This window comes from Onychomys torridus, chromosome 5 (genome assembly GCF_903995425.1).
Source record: "Onychomys torridus chromosome 5, mOncTor1.1, whole genome shotgun sequence".
NCBI classification, from domain to species: Eukaryota; Metazoa; Chordata; class Mammalia; order Rodentia; family Cricetidae; genus Onychomys; species Onychomys torridus.
In genome coordinates, this window is record NC_050447.1 from 70,386,390 (window position 1) to 70,408,785 (window position 22,396).

General features: G+C 41.4%; 1 protein-coding gene across 3 annotated transcripts in view; it reads left to right on the forward strand.

The window, feature by feature from the left end:
- Positions 1 to 22,396, forward strand: part of Prpf18 (pre-mRNA processing factor 18) — a 30,202-nt gene extending 7,806 nt beyond the window's left edge. For all 3 annotated transcript variants that reach the window (XM_036187238.1, XM_036187239.1, XM_036187240.1), the window contains 7 exons: positions 2,784 to 2,897; positions 5,898 to 6,044; positions 7,894 to 7,962; positions 9,567 to 9,707; positions 9,835 to 9,906; positions 12,095 to 12,250; positions 21,866 to 22,396. In XM_036187238.1, coding sequence (XP_036043131.1) covers positions 2,784 to 2,897; positions 5,898 to 6,044; positions 7,894 to 7,962; positions 9,567 to 9,707; positions 9,835 to 9,906; positions 12,095 to 12,250; positions 21,866 to 21,946 — 780 coding nt within the window. In that variant the 3' untranslated portion in view covers positions 21,947 to 22,396. The remainder of the gene's footprint in view (positions 1 to 2,783; positions 2,898 to 5,897; positions 6,045 to 7,893; positions 7,963 to 9,566; positions 9,708 to 9,834; positions 9,907 to 12,094; positions 12,251 to 21,865) is intronic.

Here is a 22,396-nt window from a genome sequence, read left to right on the forward strand (position 1 = left end):
ATTAGGATTATGTCCCTTGGAAAGGCTTCTAGAAGTATGGTTTTTAGGGCAAACACTCTTGAAGCTACCATGTGAAAGTTAGTTAGAAATTTGGACATTTATCCAGATGAAGTTCTTGGTGGTTTTTAGTTTACATACATACATTTTATTTTTTAACTATTATTTTTATGTGTGTGAGTGTTTTGGTGGCATACACGTAGCTGTGATTGTGTGTGTGCCTAGTGCCTGTGGACATCAGAAGGCGGCATTGGATCCCCTGGAATTGGAGTTTCAGATGGTTGTGAACTACCATGTGGGTGCTAAAAATTGAACCAGAGTCCTCTGCAAGAGCAGCAAGTATCCTTAACCGTTGAGCCATCCCTGCAGCCTTGACTTGGTGTATTTTAAAGGTCTGTCCTGAGTTCAATTCCCAGCAACCACATGGTGGCTCACAACCATCTGTAATGGGATCTGGTGCCCTCTTCTGGCCTGAAGATGGAGCACTCACATACAGAAAATAAGTAAATCTAAAAAGCCAAAACGCACGTGGCTTCCATACGTTGTGTGTTCTGTCCTCTCTGCTCTCCTGTTTCCATTCCTCATCCTTGCACAGGCGTGATTGTACGCGTGTGCCTTCTATCGCAGTTGGAAGAGTGCTTGTCTTGCACGCACATGGGGAAGAAGATCGCTTGCAGCAGTTGGTTCCCCTTTCTCCATGTGCGTCTCAGAGATGAACTTGGGCGTTAGGCTTGCTGGCAAATGCCTTCACCCACTGAGCCACCTCACTAGCCCCACGTTTCTTCATTTAATAAATTAGAATGATGGAATTCTTACACATTTTGAGGACAGTTAGTTTATTGCTTGCTTTTAGGCATAACTACTGTGTTATAATCCCGGATAGATGGGAGTTCCCTGTTTAAATAGATGTCAGAGTATTACATAACTTATAGTTACTTTGTTGTTAATAGTCTCCAGTTGGAAACAGTGTTTTAAAGTAATAAGCTCAGTTTTTTTCTATTTTAGGTTAAGTTTTGATTAACTCAGTGACCTTTTGTTCTTATGATGCCTCATAAATATATCTGTGTTTTAACATGTCTAGTTGTGGATAAGATTAAATGTAAAGACATTTACATTTAATGTAAATGTAAACTACTAGTTGCTTAAAGTGTCCTCATAACATATAGCATGTCTATCATATGAAATCCTGAATAGCAAACACAGATTTTTGCTTTTTTTAAATTTTGTTTTTTGAGACAGAGTTTCTCTGTGTAACAGCCGTGGCTGTCCTGGAACTCACTCTGTAGCCCAGGCTGGCCTCGAACTCCCAGAGCTCCACCTGCCTGTGCCTCCTGAGTACTGGGATTAGAGGTGTGTACCACCACTGCCTGGTGCAAACACAAATTTTGTTTCGTTTTGTTTTGTTTTTGTTTTTCAAGACATGGTTTCTCTGTGTAGTTTTGGTTCCTGTCCTGGATCTCGCTCTGTAGGCCAGGCTGGCCTCAAACTCACAGAGATCCATCTGCCTCTGCCTCCTGAGTGCTGGGATTAAAGGTGTGCACCACCGCCACCTGGCTCCTTTTTTTTTTTTTTTAACAGACTTTAAAATAATATTCTCTAACATTTCCACCATTTTTTATCTATACAAAAATGAAATGTTTCAACTTTAACATAGTAAGCCTGTATACAATAATAACAATTATCAAGTAACAGTTACATTCACAATGTACTGAATTCCGATTCATTTGTATATGGTACATTTAAAGAAAATAGTCTGTAATCTATCCTACCTTATTAATCCAAAATTTTTACCTAATACATTTTTTCCCTTTATTATTATTATTATTATTATTATTATTATTATTATTATTATTATGTGTTTTAATTTTACATATCAGCCATGGGTTCCCCTGTCCTCCCCCTTCCCGCCCCCACCCCCACCTTTCCCCCAGCCCCTCCCCTCCATTCCCATGTCCTCCAGGACCAAGACTCCCCTGGGGATTCATTTAAACCTGGTGGATTGAGTACAGGCAGGTCCAGTCCCCTCCTTCCAGGCTGAGCGTCTGTTCCTGTGTAAGCCCTAGGTTCCAAACAGCTAGCTCATGCACTAAGGACTTTTTTTTAAATCTATATTTCAAAATAGTGTTTGGACACTAACGTATATATTAACATGTGCTTACAAAGGACCAAGCAGTAATAATGCTTGAGATGAGGGCCAACAGTGTGTCAGTTATGCTATGTCCTGACAAGTGCACGTGTGTCTATGTCTGTGTGACTGTGTGCTAAATCTAGATGGCTTACATTAAGGGCTTGCTTTAGATTTGCATTATAGATTAATATGTCAAACAACTTGATAGGAATTATTCAGTAAAAGAATGTATGAGATATTTGAGTCAAAATAGTGCTTTATCTAAAGTATTTTCCCTTTTCATTCACAATTATCTAATGTGAGATAGATGATTAAAATTTACTCGAAGGGTCTTGGGGTTGTCATACTGACTGAGTGGTGAATGTGCTTGCTTGTGGAGCCTTACGACCTGAGTTGGATCCCTGGTACCCACGTGGAGGACAGAGAGTTGACTCCTATACGTTGTTCTCTGACCACTGCACACACTTTATGGCTCACTGCCCACCCAGATACATTTCTCAAAAAAAAAAAAATTGAAGAATTTTATATTTTACTTAGAAACACTTATTTGCGTAATTGGCTTATTAAACTTGTTTCAGTTTAAGGTAAATACATACATTGTTTTGAGATATTTAGTGTTTTTCCCCCTCTATGAAGTTTCCTTTATGTATCTTTGTAGGTCATCAGAAGACTGAGAGAAAGAGGAGAACCAGTTAGACTCTTTGGAGAAACTGATTATGATGCTTTCCAGCGGTTAAGAAAAATAGAGATTCTTACACCAGAAGTTAACAAGGTGAGACGTCAGAACAAAGCCAAGAACATAAAATGGCACCACATAATCGGGAGTAGCGTGGGATTTGACCGATTGCATTATTGTAGGCGAATATGGGAAACTGTCAGCATAGGATGGCACTACATGAACTGCAGTCGCGTGAGATAGGACCCACTGCATTGTAGGCGAATACAGGGGACAGGGTCAGCATAGGACAGTACTTTGTGAGCTGGAGTAATGTGGGATTTGACTCCCTGCATTTTTATAGGCAAATATGGGAGAATAGTGTCACCTCAGTGCTGCTGAAGTAACTTTTCCTTTTTTTTTTAAACAGGGTTTCTCTGTGTAGTTTTGGTGCCTGTCATTGGCGAGGCTGCCCTCGAACTCACAGAGATCCTCCTGGCTCTGCCTCCCAAAGTGCTGGGGTTGAAAGCATGCTTCACTGCCGCCCAGCATAGTAAGGGAAGTATGTATGTTAAGCATAACATTTGATCTATTTTGACAAATACATGTGAGCGTATAAGGATAAAGAATATAATCATCACCCAATGCCCCTGTCACATCTCTGCTCCAAGGCAGCTACTTTTTGAATTAAGACACCATGAATTAAGTTTTACTTCCTGTTTTGGTATTTAACATTTTTAGTATTTCATATGGATAGACCCAAGAGTGAATATCTAGTTTCTTTTGCTCAGCATGACATTTTTGAAAGTGCTATCTATGCTGTTGTGGATAGTTTCCTTTTTAGTGCTTAGTTATATTTAGTTATATGAATATACCACAGTTTGTTTCTAGTTTTGGGCTACTGTGAATAAAACTATCATGAATACTCATATGCAATTATTGGAGGAGGAGTAGGTATATAGTCCCCACTCTCCAGAGTAAATAGGTTTTCTCAGGGTAATAGCTACTCAATGGTAAGAATAAGTGCGTGCTCTATAAGAAGTGTCAGGCATTTCTAAAGATCAGCACATGGTATTGTTAGACTTCTGAGTTTAAGCCATTCTCTTGTGTGTGTAAAATCTCAGATTTTATTCTTGTCCCAATGTCTGGAGATGAACGAGCATCTTTTCATACTTCCCTTGTACAGTGTCTGTCTAGTGTCATTGCTGTGAGAAGTACCTAACAAACGCAGCTTCAGGTCAGCTGTTTATTTAGGTGACACTTTGAAGGGATACTGTTCATTTGGGCAGGAAGGCAGGAGGTCATTGGTCACAGTGCCAACACAGTCAGGAACAGGGGGGTGTGCTGGCATTTGGCGCCTTTTCTTCTTTGTTCCACCTGGGACCACAGGCCATGGGATGATAGTACTCACACTTAGTGTGGGTGTCCAGTCTCATGATCATAGCTTCTATAAATTCCATCAACAGGATTAACCATCCAAGTTTAGAAAAGCCCCTTACCAACACTTGGCACCATGTAGCCTCCTGATTCTGTCACTGTCTTGCATCTGGAATGATGTAATCCTCATGAAGAAACAATATTGTATCATGTAAGTGTCAGGAACCTGGAGAGGAGGACACACAGAATGACTTGAGAGTTCATGAGGAAAACACCACCATTGAAGTAATTGAATTGCTTGTCTTTTATTATGTCTTTTTATTAATTAGGAGCTGCTTATATGTGCTGGATGTAAGCCCTTTGTTATATACACAGATAGGATTTTTTGACTCATTGTTCCTAGCCTGTGAATTACTTACTTTATTTTATTTTTTTATGGAGTGTTGCTGAGCATATGTTTTCAATTTTGATGAAGTCCCAATTGACTTTTTAAATTTAATTTTAATTTTTTCTTATGGTTGTTGGTTTTTGTTCTGCTTGAGAATTCTTTGCATATGCGAAGGACTTGAAGAGATGTTTCCTTCTAGGAGTAACAGTTGTAGATTTTAGGTGGGAGGCTCTGGTCATGTGTTTGTGTTCAGTGTCTGGTCTGTTCCATCGTTCCTGAAAGGCTATAGTTTAGCTTTGGTTGTTCGATTCTACATATGTCAGTCAGAGCTGTGTCTGGGTTTGGTCAGCTCTTCTGGGGCCTCATTAATGTTTTATTACTTCCTCTGTTTGCTAATGCAAAGTATGTGTGGTTTTCTGTGGCTGTATACCAGACCTTCCCAAAACTTGATGCTATGAAGCAGTTTATTAATCTCAAGTCTTTCTTGGTTATTTGTAACTTTAATGACACTGGACAAAGTCAGTTCTGACATTGATGGCTAAGTTAGGCAGTCCTTTGCCTAAGGTCTTCATGTGATTGCGATCAGATGGAAGTGGGTTGGTGATTGTCTTCTTCTGAGGGCTGCTCTCCTCCAATGAGTAAACGGGGGTAGTTATGGGGGAGACTGTGGTCGGAGACCCGCCATTTTCACTAAACTTCATTATTAGAACATAATGGCATTGCTGATACAAATTTTTAGGTTTGTAGCTCAGGTCTGTTTTCTCTTTCTTAGCGTTAGACTGGACAATGTGCATACATTCGTAAACGGGGGGTAGTTATGGGGGAGACTGTGGTCGGAGACCTGCCATTTTCACTAAACTTCATTATTAGAACATAATGGCATTGCTGATACAAATTTTTAGGTTTGTAGCTCAGGTCTGTTTTCTCTTTCTTAGCGTTAGACTGGACAATGTGCATACATTCTTTTAAATATGTTTATAATTAATTTTTGAGTGATGCTAGTATTAGTATAATGAATTGATTTGTTTGAATCCCTAGTTTTGACAAGCCCTTAACATGAAATGTACTTTTTGGGGTAGGGTTTGGGAGGGGAAGGTTGAGACAAGTTCTTATGTAGCCTAGGCTGGTCTCGAACTGAACCATCTGGTCCTTCTGCCTCTACCTCCCCAGTGCTGGGACTACAAGTCCATGCCCAGTCTCTAAGTACTGGGGAGCTTTGTGCATGCTAGGTAAGTACTCTGCTAACTGAGCTGCATCTCAGCCTAGAATGTACTTGATATTAATGAAAGATCACAGATCACACCCTGGTGACATTTCCTAACCGGTGCCTTTCTTGTTCTCGCCTTCCGTAGGGCTTAAGGAATGATCTGAAAGCAGCTTTGGACAAGATCGACCAGCAGTACTTGAATGAAATTGTGGGTGGTCAGGAGCCTGGAGAGGAGGACACACAGAATGACTTGAAAGTTCATGAGGAAAACACCACCATTGAAGAACTAGAGGTAATCTCTTCCCAGCCCAGCCCGTTCCCCAGCATCCCTTCCTCCTCAGGAGCAGTGTCCCTACACAGTATACGCCTTTGTCATGGAAGGATTTTTCTCATTCACTCACAATTCTGTATTTCCTACCTTCATAAATAATCATTGTAATGTTTGATGTGCATTCTTTTATTTGCTGTGACGTTCCTGTAAAGCTTGCAGTTTTTATGTGCATGTAAAGTAATACTGTCTTGTGGTAATCTTTATTTTATTGCCCCTCCCCTCATTTCATACTGTTAAGATCCACATTTGTATGGTTTTTTTTCCTTTGAATTGGCCATATATTATGGCACTCCTATAGTTTACTTTTAGTTTCCTTGTTATAGTGGACAGCTTGGCTGCCCTCAGCTCCTCCGTAGCCACAGGCATGGACTGAAACAGAAGCATGGGGCTTGTCCGGACATACTGCATTTGAGTCCTGCCCAGTTGCTCTCAGCATGCTGTCTCGGTGTGTAACCCTACAAGTAGCACTGAGGGGCTTGTGTCCCTGCATTCCTGCCAACACTTGGCACTATGTAGCCTCCTGATTGTGTCACATGTGTTGCATGTGGAATGATATGTGTAATCTTCATAAAGAAACAATATTGTGTCATGTAAGTGTCTAGTATGTAACAGTTTAAAGTTTGTTTTTTAATATTGAATACAACATAAGCTATTATTTCTGTTTTCTGTAGTTTCTGGCTCCTGAACGTGTAGTGATCTCATTAGAGGTTGAGAGGTGGTTGTTTATGGTCCTCCCCTTCCCACCCCTTGTTTAAAGTGGTGGGTAACTTTTCCCTAAATAACTGGGGTGAGCAGTCTCTTGTCAGGCAGGCTTATTCCGTCCCTCCCTCTCCTCCTTCTCCTTTCCTTCGCTATTTCTTTTCTTTTTTTCCGGGACAGGGTTTCTCTGTGTAGCTTTGCACCTTTCCTGGATCTCGCTCCGTAGACCAGGCTGGGCTCGAACTCACAAAGATCGATCCGCCTGCCTCTGCCTCCTGAGTGCTGGGATTAAAGGCTTGCGCCACCACCGCCTGGTGCTATTTCTTTCTTAAACAATGTTGAGATATTTGCACTCTATATAGTTTACCCAAATAAAGTATACAATTGAATGGTTTATAATATATGCCCACATGGTGTTTTTGCCACCAGCGTAATCTGACTTTTGGCCAGTTTTACTTTCCTAGGAGAAATGCCCAGATCTGATATTTTATATTAAATTTACAAAATTGGGGCTGACGAGGTGGCTCAGCTGTTAAGAATACCATGCACTGCTCTTTCAAGTTTGGTTCCCAGCACCCATGTTGAACTCTGGTCTCTGTGAACACCTGTACTCCATGTACATATCCAAACACAGATGCATAGCTAAAAATAATACAAGCCTTTATGATGTTTTAGAACTATTATTGTGGATATATATGGTGTGCTCATGATGTTTGGTGGGGAACTTTTGCCACTGCACGTGTGTGGCGCTCTGAGGACAACGTTGTGGACTTGATTCTCTCTATCGACCTTTACTTGGGTTCTGAGAATTGCACTCAGGTTGTCCGGCCTGCATCCTCAGACAGCAATTGCCTTTACCTACTGAGCCATTGTGCTGACTGACTCCTCTTATCTTTGTCAAAGGTAGCACATTGTCCAAATATAGGTATGCAGTCAGGTTTTTTTGTTTGTGTATGACTTGTCTAGAAATTTCAACAAATTTTAAAATAAAAATTGGTCAATCTGTGGGATAAACCTCTTTTAACCTATTGTTGGTCGTACACACACTCTGATACATCTTTTTAAAAATGGTTCTGTGTTAGTGAACAGAAGTATTGTTCTCTCTCTTCAGGCACTGGGGGAATCCTTAGGGAAAGGAGACGATCATAAGGACATGGACATCATCACCAAGTTCCTGAAGGTGTGTACTTAGGGAGGGAGAGCGCTGTGGACATGGAAGAAGCGGTCTTACATTGGTGGATATATTTGGATGGGGTCATTGTCAAGGGTTTGTACTTGTCGTGTAAGTACCTGGTGCTCATTGGCTGGGCCACTGGAGTCCCTATCCCTGTCCATGCAGTGGGTGATGATGTCTGCGGTCCTGTGGGACTGTCCTTAGGAGCCGTAGAAAATGATTGCAGCAGCAAAGTGAACACCAATTTTGTAGAATCCTCCTGTGCTCTAGAACTCCCCAAGGCTGTCAGGGGAGGGTGGAGGAAGGGCATTGGCAGTGCAAAAGTAAACACCTTAACTCTGCAGCGAGGCCCATTTCTAGAGTTCTGTGTGTGTTTCTTATTATTGCTGGTTACTGGTTCTATTTGCTGCCCGCATTTCTTTTTAGTCATCTAGGTGGAGTGTGGTCAGATCCCAAATTCATTTGAATATTTGTCTGCATACTGGCAGATTTAGTGCAGAGAGGCCTTTTATTTGTGTTTACATTTTCTTTTACTTAGTTTGTTATTAAATTTTTTATGGTGTTTTTCAAGACAGGGTTTCTCTGTGGCCCTGGCTGTTCAGGAACTTGCTCTGTAGAGCAGGCTGGCCTCAAATTCAAGGAGATCCTCCTGCCTCTGCTTCCCCAGTGCTGGGATTAAAGGCATGTGCCACTGCCACCCAGCTAAAGTATTTATGTTTTGCAAAAGTATTTATGTTTTGCACGCAGCCGTTTATTTGTCAAGGTTCTAGAGTATATCTAGGCTACAGTGTGAACTAGACAGTGCCAGCAGCAGCATGGTTTCCCTCTTTGATGGTCTGTCCTCATGTCACAGTAGAGGGCCATGTCACCCTGTCCTCACTGTCATCTGCCTCTGGAAGGAGAGTCCAGTTAAACCCGGAGTGAGAAATCTAGATCATAGTTTTGTTCCTTTTTTCTTCCTTCACCATTAGTTGGGTGTGGTGGTGGGGTTTTTTAAATTGAATTTTCTGTTCTGGTAGGTAAAAAGTCCAAGTAATATATAATATACTTCAAACATTGATCAAATATCAAAGTGTGCATAATATAGATCAGTGGTTCTCAACTTTCCTGATGCTGCAACCTGATGTGGTGACCCCCAGCTCTAAAGTTCTTTCTGTTGCTACTTCATAACTAATTTTGCTGCTGTTATGAATCATAAATATCTCATATGCAGGGCATCTGATAAGTGACCCCTGTGAAAGGATCATTCAACCCCCAAAGGGTCAAGACCCACAGGTTGAGAACTACTGGTATAGATGCTAACTCTAGATTAGTTGAACTCTGTGTAATGGATACAAATAAAAATACAGTGGAAGTTTAATCCAGTCATTAAGGAATTTGTATCTCTTTTCTGAGGAAATGGATCATCTTCACAGTAGTACTGGCGGTGTTTCTTACTTTGAAACACATGATAAACAACTTGCTTGTTAATGAAATCTTATGTGACGCTATTTAATCAGCAAGGACAATGTAGTAGTAAGGTAGGATGATTGTCTACCATCGCTGTGATAGGGAGCGTTCCCACCCAAACCACCGGGTGGCATTGCAGCCTTAACTTTTTCTGTCAACAGTTTCTTCTTGGCGTCTGGGCTAAAGAATTGAATGCCAGAGAGGATTATGTGAAACGCAGCGTGCAGGGCAAACTGAACAGTGCTACCCAGAAGCAGACCGAGTCCTATCTCAGACCACTTTTCAGAAAGCTCCGGAAAAGGGTGAGGTTTCTGGACAATACTTTAAATACATGTTTGGTTTTTTTTAATCGGAATATATAGATTTAGAATAAGTAGTTTTCACTACATATAGTAGCTTCCAAAACTATTATGTTTTTTTCTTTTTCAGAATCTTCCTGCTGATATTAAAGAATCAATAACAGATATTATTAAATTCATGTTACAGAGAGAATATGTGAAGGTAAATTATTATACTGTGTATTGCAGTTATTGTGACCATTATCTAGTGACTATGATCATAGTATAATGGTTATTTGGAATGGAAAGGATTGTACATAGTGCGTTTAAGAATGAATGTGAAACAGGCTAGTAGGAAAAAAATCTTTCTGTTCTCTTGGCATGGAGTAACAAACTTCAAACCACAACTGTACTTTCTTGGTCATTGTAAAATTGGGTTAGAAGGTTCTTTAGAGCATGTGCTGTATATAGGCAGTGTTGATTTTATGGATGGGATTGAATTTCAGACTGTATGAATAGTTGATTATGGCAGAGAACGAGTCCTCCCATAGGAACAAGGTTCTTCAGACTGCTACAAAAGCCACTTACTCTGTAATGTAGCTCAACTGTTGTACTGCTGAGTCAGTGGAATTACCTATGCTTTGTTGTTTCTGTGGGAAAACGGTGTACGAGGGCTTACAGCACTAGGGACTCGCAGAGCGCTTGCTGGGGAGGGCTGCTCTTCCTCACTGCAGTGTCTTTACTCTGGAATGGGCTCTGGGAGAGGTGCTGGGGAAAGCACCCTAGGATCCAGGACTCTTGGGGAGAGTTTGGAAGGGGGCATTGGAGGGAAGGGAGAGAAGGGCTCTGGATACTGACGCTACACCAGTGAGGAGGGCGTCTCATGGCTGGGCCTCCCAGGAGCCTGCAGTGAAGATTGCTTGGAGTCCCAGTGGCAGTGCTAGAGCACTAGAAATGGGAAGAAGGGATGCCGGCCTTCTCGGGTGACCGCTGCTCTCCCTGCTAGAGCGCCGGGCCACTGAAGGGTTGGACCTGTACTAAAGCCAGTTGCTTCAGTGGAAATATTTCTCATCTCATTCCTAGTTCTTGTTAGTTCATGTCTTTTTAAATTTACTTTAGTTCTCTGAGAGTTTCCACATGTTTTGATCATACTCCCTCCTCCCAGTTCCATGACATTCAATAAGGACAACTGCATGGTCATGCATGGCCAAGGCCTCCATCATGGCAGAAAGCATTGTAATCTCTGCTTGCCCTGGTGGATACCTACCTTTTCCCCTCTTTTATTCTCGTGATGTGTATCAAAACCAGGTGAGAGCTTGTTTCCTATAAACGACAGAAAGAACCAGTAAATTTTAATAATGTGCTGGAAACTTCTCTGGAATTTTAGAAAAGCTGAAAATTGGAAGTTTTATTAAAGTCCCGTGTTGAAGTTACACCTGAGAGCCAGTGATTAAAAACATGCAGAATTCCCTTTAAAATGAAACCCTGTGAAATGTATTACAGGGCGGGTGGACGGTGATCTCCCAGTAGTGGGCCTGTAGTGCTTGTGTGTTTTTACTCTGGACACATCACCCAGTTAGAGTTTTGAAGTTAGGATTCTCATGAAGACGGCCTGGAGTCCTTGGGGACCTTGTGACGGCTGCTTCTCTTCGTTCTGCTCCTCCTTTCTCTCAGCTCACCAGACCTGAGCCGCCGTCGTCTTCACTGGCTTCTGCCTCGACTTTTCATAGTTTTTATTTTAAGGCTCTTGGCAGGTGGTGAGGACTTGGACTTGGGGGTGGTGAGGACTTGGACTTGGGGGTGGTGAGGACTTGGACTTGGGGGTGGTGAGGACTTGGACTTGGGGGTGGTGAGGACTTGGACTTGGGGGTGGTGAGGACTTGGGGGTGGTGAGGACTTTGAGGACTTGGACTTGGGGGTGGTGAGGACTTGGGGGTCAGAGTGAAAAGTGTACTTGTTCTCATGCTTCACATGCTTCATCTGCTGACTTGTAAGCCAGCGTCCTGTCTGTTTACCCGTCTGTTACCGACTGTATGTGGTTGTCCCAGCACATAGAGTACCCACCCCATCCAATACACACTGCTTCCTGAGCCCCGTGTGCTATGTGATTTGCTGTGTGATTGCAGGTTGGATGGTGGACGGCTAGCTAGCCTGTGCCTACCTCCCAGCCACATGTGGTGAAGACTGGATCTAAAATAGAATTAGCCTTGGCTTCTGTTTTCACAGGCGCTTGTATTTCTGGGCAGGGCAGTAAGTCACCCCATACTTTAATGTCTTGATTTGAGCACTGAAACAGTATTTTCATCAAGAAGTAGATAAAAAGAGAGTGAGGAAGGACTGTGCAGTACTTGAAATAAACATTTGAACCCGTTTGGTTTTGGCCTTTCTGATTTCTTCAACTTTCCTTTCAGGCGAATGATGCATACCTTCAGATGGCCATTGGAAATGCTCCCTGGCCTATTGGTGTCACTATGGTTGGCATCCATGCCAGAACTGGCAGGGAAAAGATTTTTTCCAAGCATGTTGCACATGTTTTAAATGATGAAACCCAGCGGAAATACATTCAGGTAAGCAGCTTTAAGGGACAAGATTTGCTCTAACAATCTTTTTTTTTTTTTTTTTTTTTTTTTAAGCTCTGTGTGTGTGTGTCTGTCTTTGCACACATGTGCACACACATACACATGGGAATGCACATGCCTTGGCATGCATATAGAGGTCAGAGGACAACTTTGTGGAGTTAGTTCTTGTCTACATTTAGGGACCGTGGGTTCTGAGAACGGAACTCAGGTCATCTGGCTTACACAGCAGTTGCTTTTAGCGAGCCATCTTGAAGGCCCTGCTCCAGCATTAGTTCTCCAAATGTAAAAAGGTGAAATGTAAGGAAAGGGTTGGGCTAGTTCCCTTATCTGTGGGGAGTGCATTCAACAACCTCCAGTGGCTACCTGAAGCATTACAGGACTGCACCCTATATATCCTACCTCACAGCCCAGATACATATTTAACTGTGATAAAAGTTAGTTTATTAATTAGGCTGAGTAAGAAATTAACAACACAAGCTGGACATGGTGACATACACCTGTAATCCCAAGACTCAATAGGTGGAGTTAGAAGAAGCTTGGAGTAAAGGGAGGGAGGGAGATCATGTCTCAGATGAGTATAGAATGCAGGAGGAGGTAGGGGAGATTGTTATAATTGGAGGAGCAGGAGAGGGAGGTTGTTAATAACTGTTTAGAAAAAAGGACAGTTGTAATGGTATTCTGTAATGTTAGTTGTTGACTATGGCCTCCCTAGAAACAGTGTGGTACTATGACCACTCTGCAATAACGTGAGGTACATACAGTTTCTGCATAAGAAGATGAAGTGAGCTTGGTGATGTAGGCGATGTCATGTGAGTACATGGTGGCGGCTACTACTGTTGAGCTTCTGCTGACCCTAAGAAAGAAGCCATGATGGTAACCATTGACTAAACCCCACTCGAGGGAAGTGTGCACAGTGAGTGAGGTGTAGCACAGGAGGGTATAGGAAAGTTCAGTGCTGCCGAGCACTTGTATTTACAACAGCTTCATGGAGTAAAGGACGCCAGTGGCTCTCATGCATGATGGAAAGGAGGGAATCATTATGCTTTTAATTTTCTTACCACTAAAACATAACTGTTGGAATTTGCTTTGTTTTGAGACAGGGGCTTCATGTGTAGTCCAGGGTAGTCTCAAACCTCTACCTACTGAGTGCTGGAGTTACTGATAGGAACCATGTCCAACTTGCTTTTTTTTTTTTTTTTTAAAGTACATCAAGTGAGTTCATAAGAGAGAACTGGGAGTTTAGTGAAGACAGCCAATTTAAGGTGTTGTATAGTGATGTGACTTGCAGTGTGGATTTAGTGTGTGCTAACCTAAGAGGGTTTGGAAGTGAAGTCTCAGCTTCAGTGTATATTATTTTTAAGTAGCGTATGAAAACGTTTTTCTAATTACATGACTAAGTCTGAAGTATTTATAGTTAGTGTCTTGAAGTTATACATGCCACATACAAACTTGTTGGCACTAGGCTCAACTTTTGTAAAAACTTATGTGAATAAAAAAATTAGCTATAATCTAGCTTTGGCAAACTGTCACAAATCCCAGATTGTGTGTAATGACTTGCCGGGTGGCAGTTCTTAAACTTGAAGATGAGCTTTGGAAGTTTACTTAAAATGTGCTTCAAAGCATAAAGTGCATTCAGATGCTATGCCAGAGAATAGTTATTACCATATTCATGAATTATCTTTGTTTGTATTTTAGTTCCAAGTGCTGAATGTTAATTTGTGTGGCATACTTTATGCCTTATTCATATACATTAGCATTTAAAAACATTTCAACCTGACTTCCCCAATGTGACTTGTGCAGTTTATAGAGTTCAGATACACTTGGGTAACTTAAAAGACATTTCCATGTTTTAAGTTTTAGAATTCTGCTTTGATTGTCTGTAGGGTGGGTGACACACACGCCGTGGTGTTGATGTAAAGGTTAGTATTAGTTCCTTCTACCTCTCTGTGGGTCCTAGGCATCTAACCCAGGTCATTTGGCTTGGCTGCAAGTGCCCTTTCCTGTTGGACATCTTACTGCTCATTTTCATTTCTTAATAACCACAGATGGCGGTAGAAAAGGCAAAAGCTTTGACTTAGATTACATTTACTAATCATGCTTATTTATACTATGGCTACACTATAATGCTTAAAAATTTCATACAATTAGATAATTTTAAAGACAGCATTTCTTGTTGTAGACAATGTGTGGCTTCTACTTTCTCCTAGACTTATTTAAAAAAAAATATATATGTGTGTGTGTGTGTGTGTGTGTGTGTGTGTGTGTGTGTATACATATATAGAGAGAGCTACACATATTTATATATCTGTGTACATGTCTTTCCCTATGTATTGGTATAGCTACCATTTATTTAAGAGGATTTCTAGTTTATTTTGGAGCTATGTAATGACCTGTCATCCCTCTAACCTTCCTTTGTAACAATATTCACTGATTTTTGTGTTGTTCAAGATACTTTCTCTGGGTAAACTTTTATGTTTGTTATCATGGCATTTAAATAAAACTACTATATGAAAAAAAATTTAAAAGGGGGCTGGGGCTGGAGAGATTGCTCAGCAGATAGAAACACTGGCTGCTGTTCTTCCAAAGGTTCTGATTCCAATTCCCAGCAATCACGTGGTGGCTCACTACCATCTAAAATGGGATCTATTGCCCTCTTCTGGCTTGCAAGCATACATGCAGACAGAGCACTCATACATTTAAAAAATAAATAAATAAAATAAACTATTATAGTTTGATATTTTTAAAAAATATTTTTAAAAATGTGTTTATGTATGAATGTGTGTGTGTGTGTGTGTGTGTGTGTGTGTGTGTAGGTGTGTGTGTGTAGGTGTGTGTGTAGGTTGGTAATGCCTGTCTGTGGTGTTGAGTGCTATTCAGGGCCAGCAGGGGTCAGTAAAGTGGCTTCGCTGTTAAAGATAATTTAAAGATTTCCCCCAATACTTTCTCATGGTTTCTGTGCTGTCCAAGCCCTTTGCAGGTTAAACACACTGAGTACACAGTACCACAGCAGGTTGAGTACATAGTGTTGTTTTAGTTGCATATAATGTCTCTTGTAACTTTGGTCTCTTGATGAAAGGTTGATTTAAAATATCCTCTGAAAGGATCATTTTCAGCATGTTCCCTGAAGTTTAAATCAGGGATTGGTAAACCTTTTTTACTTTTTTAAGGGTCAGTTACTAAGTATCTAGGTTTGTGCCTCAGTGAACTTCACCAGCAGCCAGTGGCTGCATTCCAGAGACAGTATTAAAATAAGGTGGTTTAGTGGATCTATTTGTGGCCCCTGGCAAATGTATAATTTAGATGATTTCTGCATGAAGATATTTGCTAAGGAGACGATGTGAAAATCATTTGATAATTGTTTCTTTTAAAACATACCTCAAGAAAATATAGTGTTTGAAGTTTATAATCTTAATTGTACAGCCCAATGATTCTGGATAACATGTGCCATGTTAACATTTAAGATTGGGTCCAGAGCCAGGTAGTGGTGGCGCACACCTTTAATCCCAGCACTCGGGAGGCAGAGCCAGGAGGATCTCTGTGAGTTCAAGGCCAGCCTGGGCTACAGAGTGAGATCCAGGACAGGCACCAAAACTACACAGAGAAACCCTGTCTCGGAAAACAAAAAACAAAAAACAAAAACAAAACAAAAAGATTGGGTCCAGAATGTTCCTAGTAACAGTCAGCAGATTCCTTCGCGCTTGCCCTGTCCCTGGCACCCTGCCCCTCTCAGTGCCACTCCTCCCGTCAAGAGATTTATTCATGTCTCTTCATGTCCGTGAGGTCCCGCTGTGAGCTGTCACGCTGGGATCCAAACCCGGGTCCTCTGCAAGGGCAGCCAGTGCTCTAACCACTGCACCATCTCTCCAGCCCCCGTCAGTGCTGCTCTTGACTTAGAGTCTTTCCTGGTTTTGCCTGTTACTGAATGATCTATAACTGGAAACTTAGAATGTGTGAAATGATTCTTATTTTTATTTGAAATACTAGTATAACGCGTTTTATGAAATGGAAAGCAATTCAAGAGGCTATTTGCTGAAACATGATTTCATCTTCTGGCTTTTGTGCAAACCTCTGTAGACTTCAACTGTGGAAGATGTTTGAAGTATTCAGTTCTTCACAAGATTAAATACACCATGGGGAGTTTTCTCACCAGGCAGATCAAACAAAAGCTGGATAGCTTATTGGCTCACCTAAGTCTACTTGTTAGGGTTAAATTGCTGGTAGTAACTTTAAGGCTGGCTCATTCTGCCAAATCAGAGGAAACCTTCGGCTCAGATTTGGGGAAAGCTTCTTTTACACAAGTTATAGAGACTTGATTATTTAGAGATTATAATTTGGTCATTTCTGGAGACCTTCTGGTGTCACAGTACTGTCTGAAAAGAGAGTCAGAAGGAGACAGAGAAGGGAAGTGACAGCATGGCCCTCCTCTGCCAGCACTCCCCCCATGGCATCCTGCCTTGTTCTTTGAGCATTGGTGGGCTCCTCTCCCTGTGGCCTCCCATGGGCAGGTATGAAGGTTATTTTGTAGTGGGGCAAGTTTCAGATGTTTATTTTCCTGCTGCGCACCCCTCTGCCTCAGGCCATTACTTCCCCCAAGTGGCTGTCTCCAAACACTCGCTCTCTGTGTCTCAGTAATTCTTGTCTCATACCTTTTGAGAGCGTGGCCTGGCCACAGTCTCAGGATGGCCAGCTCTAGGCTCTTGTACTATAGCCCCTTGTTGGCCCTAAGCTTTGCCAGCCCTTTGTGAAGTCCTTGGACCAGCCCATCGGATTATGTTTGAGTTTTTACTTTGCTTCCTCCTGGTATTCTTTCTGCTGTATGTGGAAAAATAGTATGTGCACTCATCACACAGATGGTCATCCTAAAAAAGTTTTTCTTAAGCTTTTGCCATCACACAAGGACAGATGTCCTGGAGACCCTCTGGCAAATTTTCAGTAATCTTAAATTCATGAATTTCCTTGTATCTTAACATTTTATCTCAGGCTTTGGCTATTTTATCTATAATAGCATTGGTCAGCCTTATGGAACATTTTCTATATTTCCAATATACTCATGTATTGCCAAAATTAGTATAACATCAACTTTCATTCCTACAGTAAGTGATCACAGCTTGACTCACACATTGTACACACAACAGTATAGTTATTGGTGAGTATTCTTCATATGTTATTACTTAAATTATACATGGCACATTTGCGGGTCAGGTGGCTTCATGCTGTAGCCTCCAAGTCTTGGCTGGGATAAATAATTGTCAAGTGGCAAGTTATTGCATGGTGAGAAGCACCTACTCATGCGGTACTTTCTGGTGTATTTAACACTGCATTGTCAAAAGGAAACACACGTTGGCATTTTACAGTGTTGCCCTTGGGATACTAGCATGCTGATCTAAACTGTGTAATGTTGCTTTCAGCAGCTCAGATGATAGGAAACAGTGCATGTTTTACCCCACCAAATCTCAGGTTCAACCACATGCCTGAGAGGAAGAAGGCCAGATCAGCCTCTACTGTAAAAACCTGATGACCGTATACATGAAATCCTCCCCTAAATTAGAGAAGGGCAGATCACTTAATCAGTTTAGGATTGTCTCAGCACGCCACTTTTCATTAGGAGTGCCACACTAGGATGGAGTGAAGTCCCTACAATTACAAAGGAAGCCATTTCCAGCTCAGTTTCCTGAATTCTCAAAGGTGGAGTTAGGTAATGATATTTCTAACAGGCCTGGCTTCGCCAATGTGACCTTTGACACCCAGCCCTGGAATCCTCATCACAGCTTTCACAGCGCTTATAGAAGGCAGCAGTATGAGGAGGAGGATACCACCGGTTCTCTTGGACACATGGGGCACTGAGATGGGCACGTTCTCAGTCACATGCTGGTAAGAGGTGGGATTGGGTTTGAGCCCGGACTGCCTTCCCTGTGTGGCTAGTGTACTGCTTCTGTCTGAGGACAGCCGTCCAGGAATGGAAAGGAAACCTAGGGTGAGAGGGATTCCGAGGCTGGAGGTGAGGGGATGTTCTGGTGGGAGCAATGCATGAAGAGGTCCAGCATGGGCTGGAGGGACTGGACTATCCAGGAAAAAGTGGAAGAGATGACTTTTAAAGGGGAGCAGACCTACACAAGGAGTGGTTGTCCTAATACAGTGTAGCTTGCATAAAGGACTTACGTGTAACCTTTCTGAGACTAACTGAATGTAGTTTTCTCTTCGAGCTGTGATTCGAGGGGTGGGGAAGAAAATATGTAGTGTATAATATCTATATGTGGGGCCAGTGGACATGACAGAAGCCCATTAAGTCCTCCTAATTTCATAGTCAGAAGTCAGTAGGTGATCTTTAAGGAGAAAAGCCAAGGGCTGGAGTTGGACATTTCCAAGTGTGGCCAGAAACCCCAGGACAGTCTCTTCAGTGGTGTGACAGTGGTTGCCTCTGTGGAGTGGAGTTGGGGACAGGAAGGAGTGAGGAGGACGAACACTGTCAATTTAGGTCCCATCTGTGTCGTCTTACGCAACATGACCCCAAACCCAGGATTATCCTTTTCTCTTTCTGTCACAGTTCATAAACTTCTGCTTTCCAGTCTCGAAGACTCTATTGAAAGATCTGGGGCCTGTCCTCTTCCAGCTGCCATTTGGGACAGCCACCAGCCTCTGTGTGTGGATTCTTGCAGCGTCTCCTCTGAGTTTGTCCAGCTGCCTTTGATTCTCGTTAGCACCTTCACTGTTGTAGTTAAAGCTGTGTATGTTGCTCAGTATGAATTAGCGCTCTTAATTCAGTGTCAAAAGTCTTTGCAGCCACACACATCCCCCCCCCCCACTGTTTCCACAGCATCTATCACCAGTGGATGGATGTATTTTGTCTGTCTTGCCTTATTACTCAGGGTGGGTTTTTCTCATTGTTTCCCCTCTGGCTTGGTTTTTTTTTTTCTTTTTTTTTTCTGTATCTCCAGAGTTTAGCACAGTGCTTGGTATACAGTAGACACTACTTAAATAGTTGTTCAGATAAGTACGTTTTTCTAAAAGTATAAAGTTAGGTGGTACATATGACTGTAGAGTCATTACGAAGGAGGCTGAGGCAGGAGGATTGTAAGTCTGAGCTCAGGGCTGTCAGATGGGAGTCAGTTAAACTATCACCAGCTCTCAGCTGTTTGCTGTATTATGATGAAGTTACACTTATTATGAAACTTGTCTTGCTTACCCACCCACAGCAGTGTGAAATGGAAAGCTAAAAGGTTCTAGTTGAAAAGACCTGTTTCCGGGCTGGAGAGAAGGCTCAGTGGTTAAGAGCACTAACCGCTCTTCTGATGGTCCCAAGTTCATTTCCCAGAACCCACATTGGCAGCTCACAACTGTCTGATGCCCTCTTCTGGTGTGCATGCAGACTAAGTAACCATATACATAAAATATATAAATAAATATTTAAAAAAAAAAAAGAAAAAAGGGAAAATACTTGTTTCCATTTGGGGAAAACAAACAAACAAACAAACAAACAAACAAACAAACAAAACATGTCCTGAGAATGACATACTGTTGAAAATCCATGGTAACTATCAATCCTTATTACAAGGATTTGTAGTAGTGTTCCTGGTTAGGCCTGTGACTGGCTGTTCTTAGATGCCGATTGTAAAGGCACTTCATAAATGTCTTCTCCGAGGAGCAGCTCGCCAAGGTTCTAGTTATGGAATGTCCCCACAGCCGACTCCTTGTTCAGAACAGTTCATGACGTGCTTGGCTACTGACTGAAGCCCTTGTGTCTCATCTTTCCTAGCTGTACCTCTCTCCTATCTATTCCTTCAGGACACTTAGAGATGCCACATCAGCAATGTCTTATGTGTTTCCATAGCTACTGTTCAAATTTTGCACACATGTGATTAGAACTCAACATCGGGGGAGCTGGGAGTATGGAAGGGAAGTTCTTTATCCTCAAACAAGTATCTGGCTAGTGGGAGAGATAATAAGGAGGAAAGTAAACTATATGCTCTTTTCCTTTCCACTGCTGGGAAGCCTTTATCATAGAATCAGGGGAAAGAGTACCTCTGCACATCCTGAATCTTTGACAGCTCAATGTGGGTGGTGTTTGGGTCTGGAAAGGACTTAAAATATTTCAATGTCATGTTTCACTGATGTTGAATCTATTAGATCAGAGCTCCGTTCACAGCAGTTGATATCTGTGTTACCAGTTTTTACTAGGAAACAAACTGATTTAGTTTGTTTTTGATAGTTTCATTGAGTTGGGAGCTCCAGACCAGCCTGGGCTTCTTGTGTGACCCTGTCTAAAATTATATACAAAAAACAAAAGCAAAAATAAAAAAGTTGTTTGAATATTTAGAGTTTCAGAGTTCTAAATAATGGAATTTTGGGTATCCAATGCTATTTTTAATGCTTTCTTCCTGGGTTTTCAGCTGTTTTCTTCTGTTACTGGTTTATATAACTGCAGCCTTGTGGTTCTTTCCCACTGGGTCATGAATCTTTTGTTTAAAGTTGCCCTAGCATGTCATTTTGAGGGAAGAAAGTGAATTTGAGGAGAATACTACCCAAAATACCAGGCAATATGCTACATGTTTTTTTTTTATAGCCAATGTTATTATTCTAGGCCTAAATTACATTATTTTTCTTACTGTGATAGGAACTGGGTGGTTTTAATTTTTTTGAACTTAAAATGAAGAACCTTAAAATAATTTGTGCTAAAAATTGGTATGGGTTAGGATCATTGAAATTAAGCACTGCTGTATTATAACTAGTCAATAATGTTATAAAGATTTCAATGGGAAATTTGGAAATTGATTAAAAAATTAATAGGATTCTTTTCTGATTGTAAATTCCTCTCTAGTTTATTCTCAAGAAAAATCTATGGGGTCTTGCGGCAAACTTCTACTGCTGTCCTTGGCCTGTTTATAAGGGATCCAGAGAGTTTGTGTATGGGCTCGGAAGGCATTTTTAACCTGGTGGTTGGTGAGAAGGCTAAGAAAAAGAGCCACAATCTGATGGCCAGCTGAGCACTTTAAAGGTCAGACCAAAGGAGAAGAGGAAAGAGAGATGCTGCCTGCTTCAGCGGCTGTCCTTGTTTCTTTCTTGGAGCCTGTTTGAGGAGGGCTGAATTGTTAGGGATGGAGTTAGTGCGTTTTTACCGCTCTAAGTACACCATTGGTGAGAGTGTTCATGTGTTCAATATAGATGGAAAACTGTATTATTTCTAGGTTACTTTAATCCTTCGAGGTTTTTATGTTTTTTTAAGTTTCAAACAAAAAATTGTCATATATACAGAGGTAACCTTTCCATGACTTGAATGGACGAGGTCATTTTTCATTTATCCCAGGAATTTTTATATCGCTTCTTTAACTTTGAAGATATGGAAGACTTTTCTGAGAGAGCCACATCTTTGAATATGCTTCTCTCCACCAAACTCAGAAGGGCTAACGTCACAGCCCTGTAGAGTACATCTTTTTCACTAACGACGTTGTGACAAGCAGTGCCCATGGGTAAACATTTAGCCTTCTGAATGGAATTGCTGGCGATGTGTTACTCTAGTAGGGACATTAACAAACTAAGTACTACAGAGAAAAGTGTCTAGACATTGTTCAGCCGTGTCATAATGAACCTTTATTCTTATGTTCTTAGGGACTGAAGAGGTTAATGACAATTTGCCAAAAGCACTTTCCTACAGATCCATCAAAATGTGTGGAGTACAATGCGCTGTGAGATCTGTGTATGGTGTGTACATAACAAGAAGCCTCAGCAAGCAGCATGTGACTTCTGGCCTTAAGCACAGCAGCAAAGAAGAGTCCCACCCTAGAGGTCCATCAGATGCACTTCTTGTTGGATTTAAGAACTGTGTTGACTTTCATATGGTATTGGATTGCAAACAAGTTTTTGTGTATTGTTATCATTTTAATCAGTTGAAAAATGAAGTCCTAAATTTGTTATCCATAGTGTAGACAGATGTGTAGACAACAGCAGGAAGGGGGTTTGAGGTGACCTTTCTCCCCAAGACCCAAAATGTCTCATTAGATAACTAGAAACATTTGAGGGCAGGTTTAAATTTTCTATAAATTATCATGATTTGCACATTTTTCTCTTATGTGGTATTTATAGAAAATATTTTTTGTATTTCAACAAAAGTGTGGGACCATTAAATGTTCCTTTACAGTT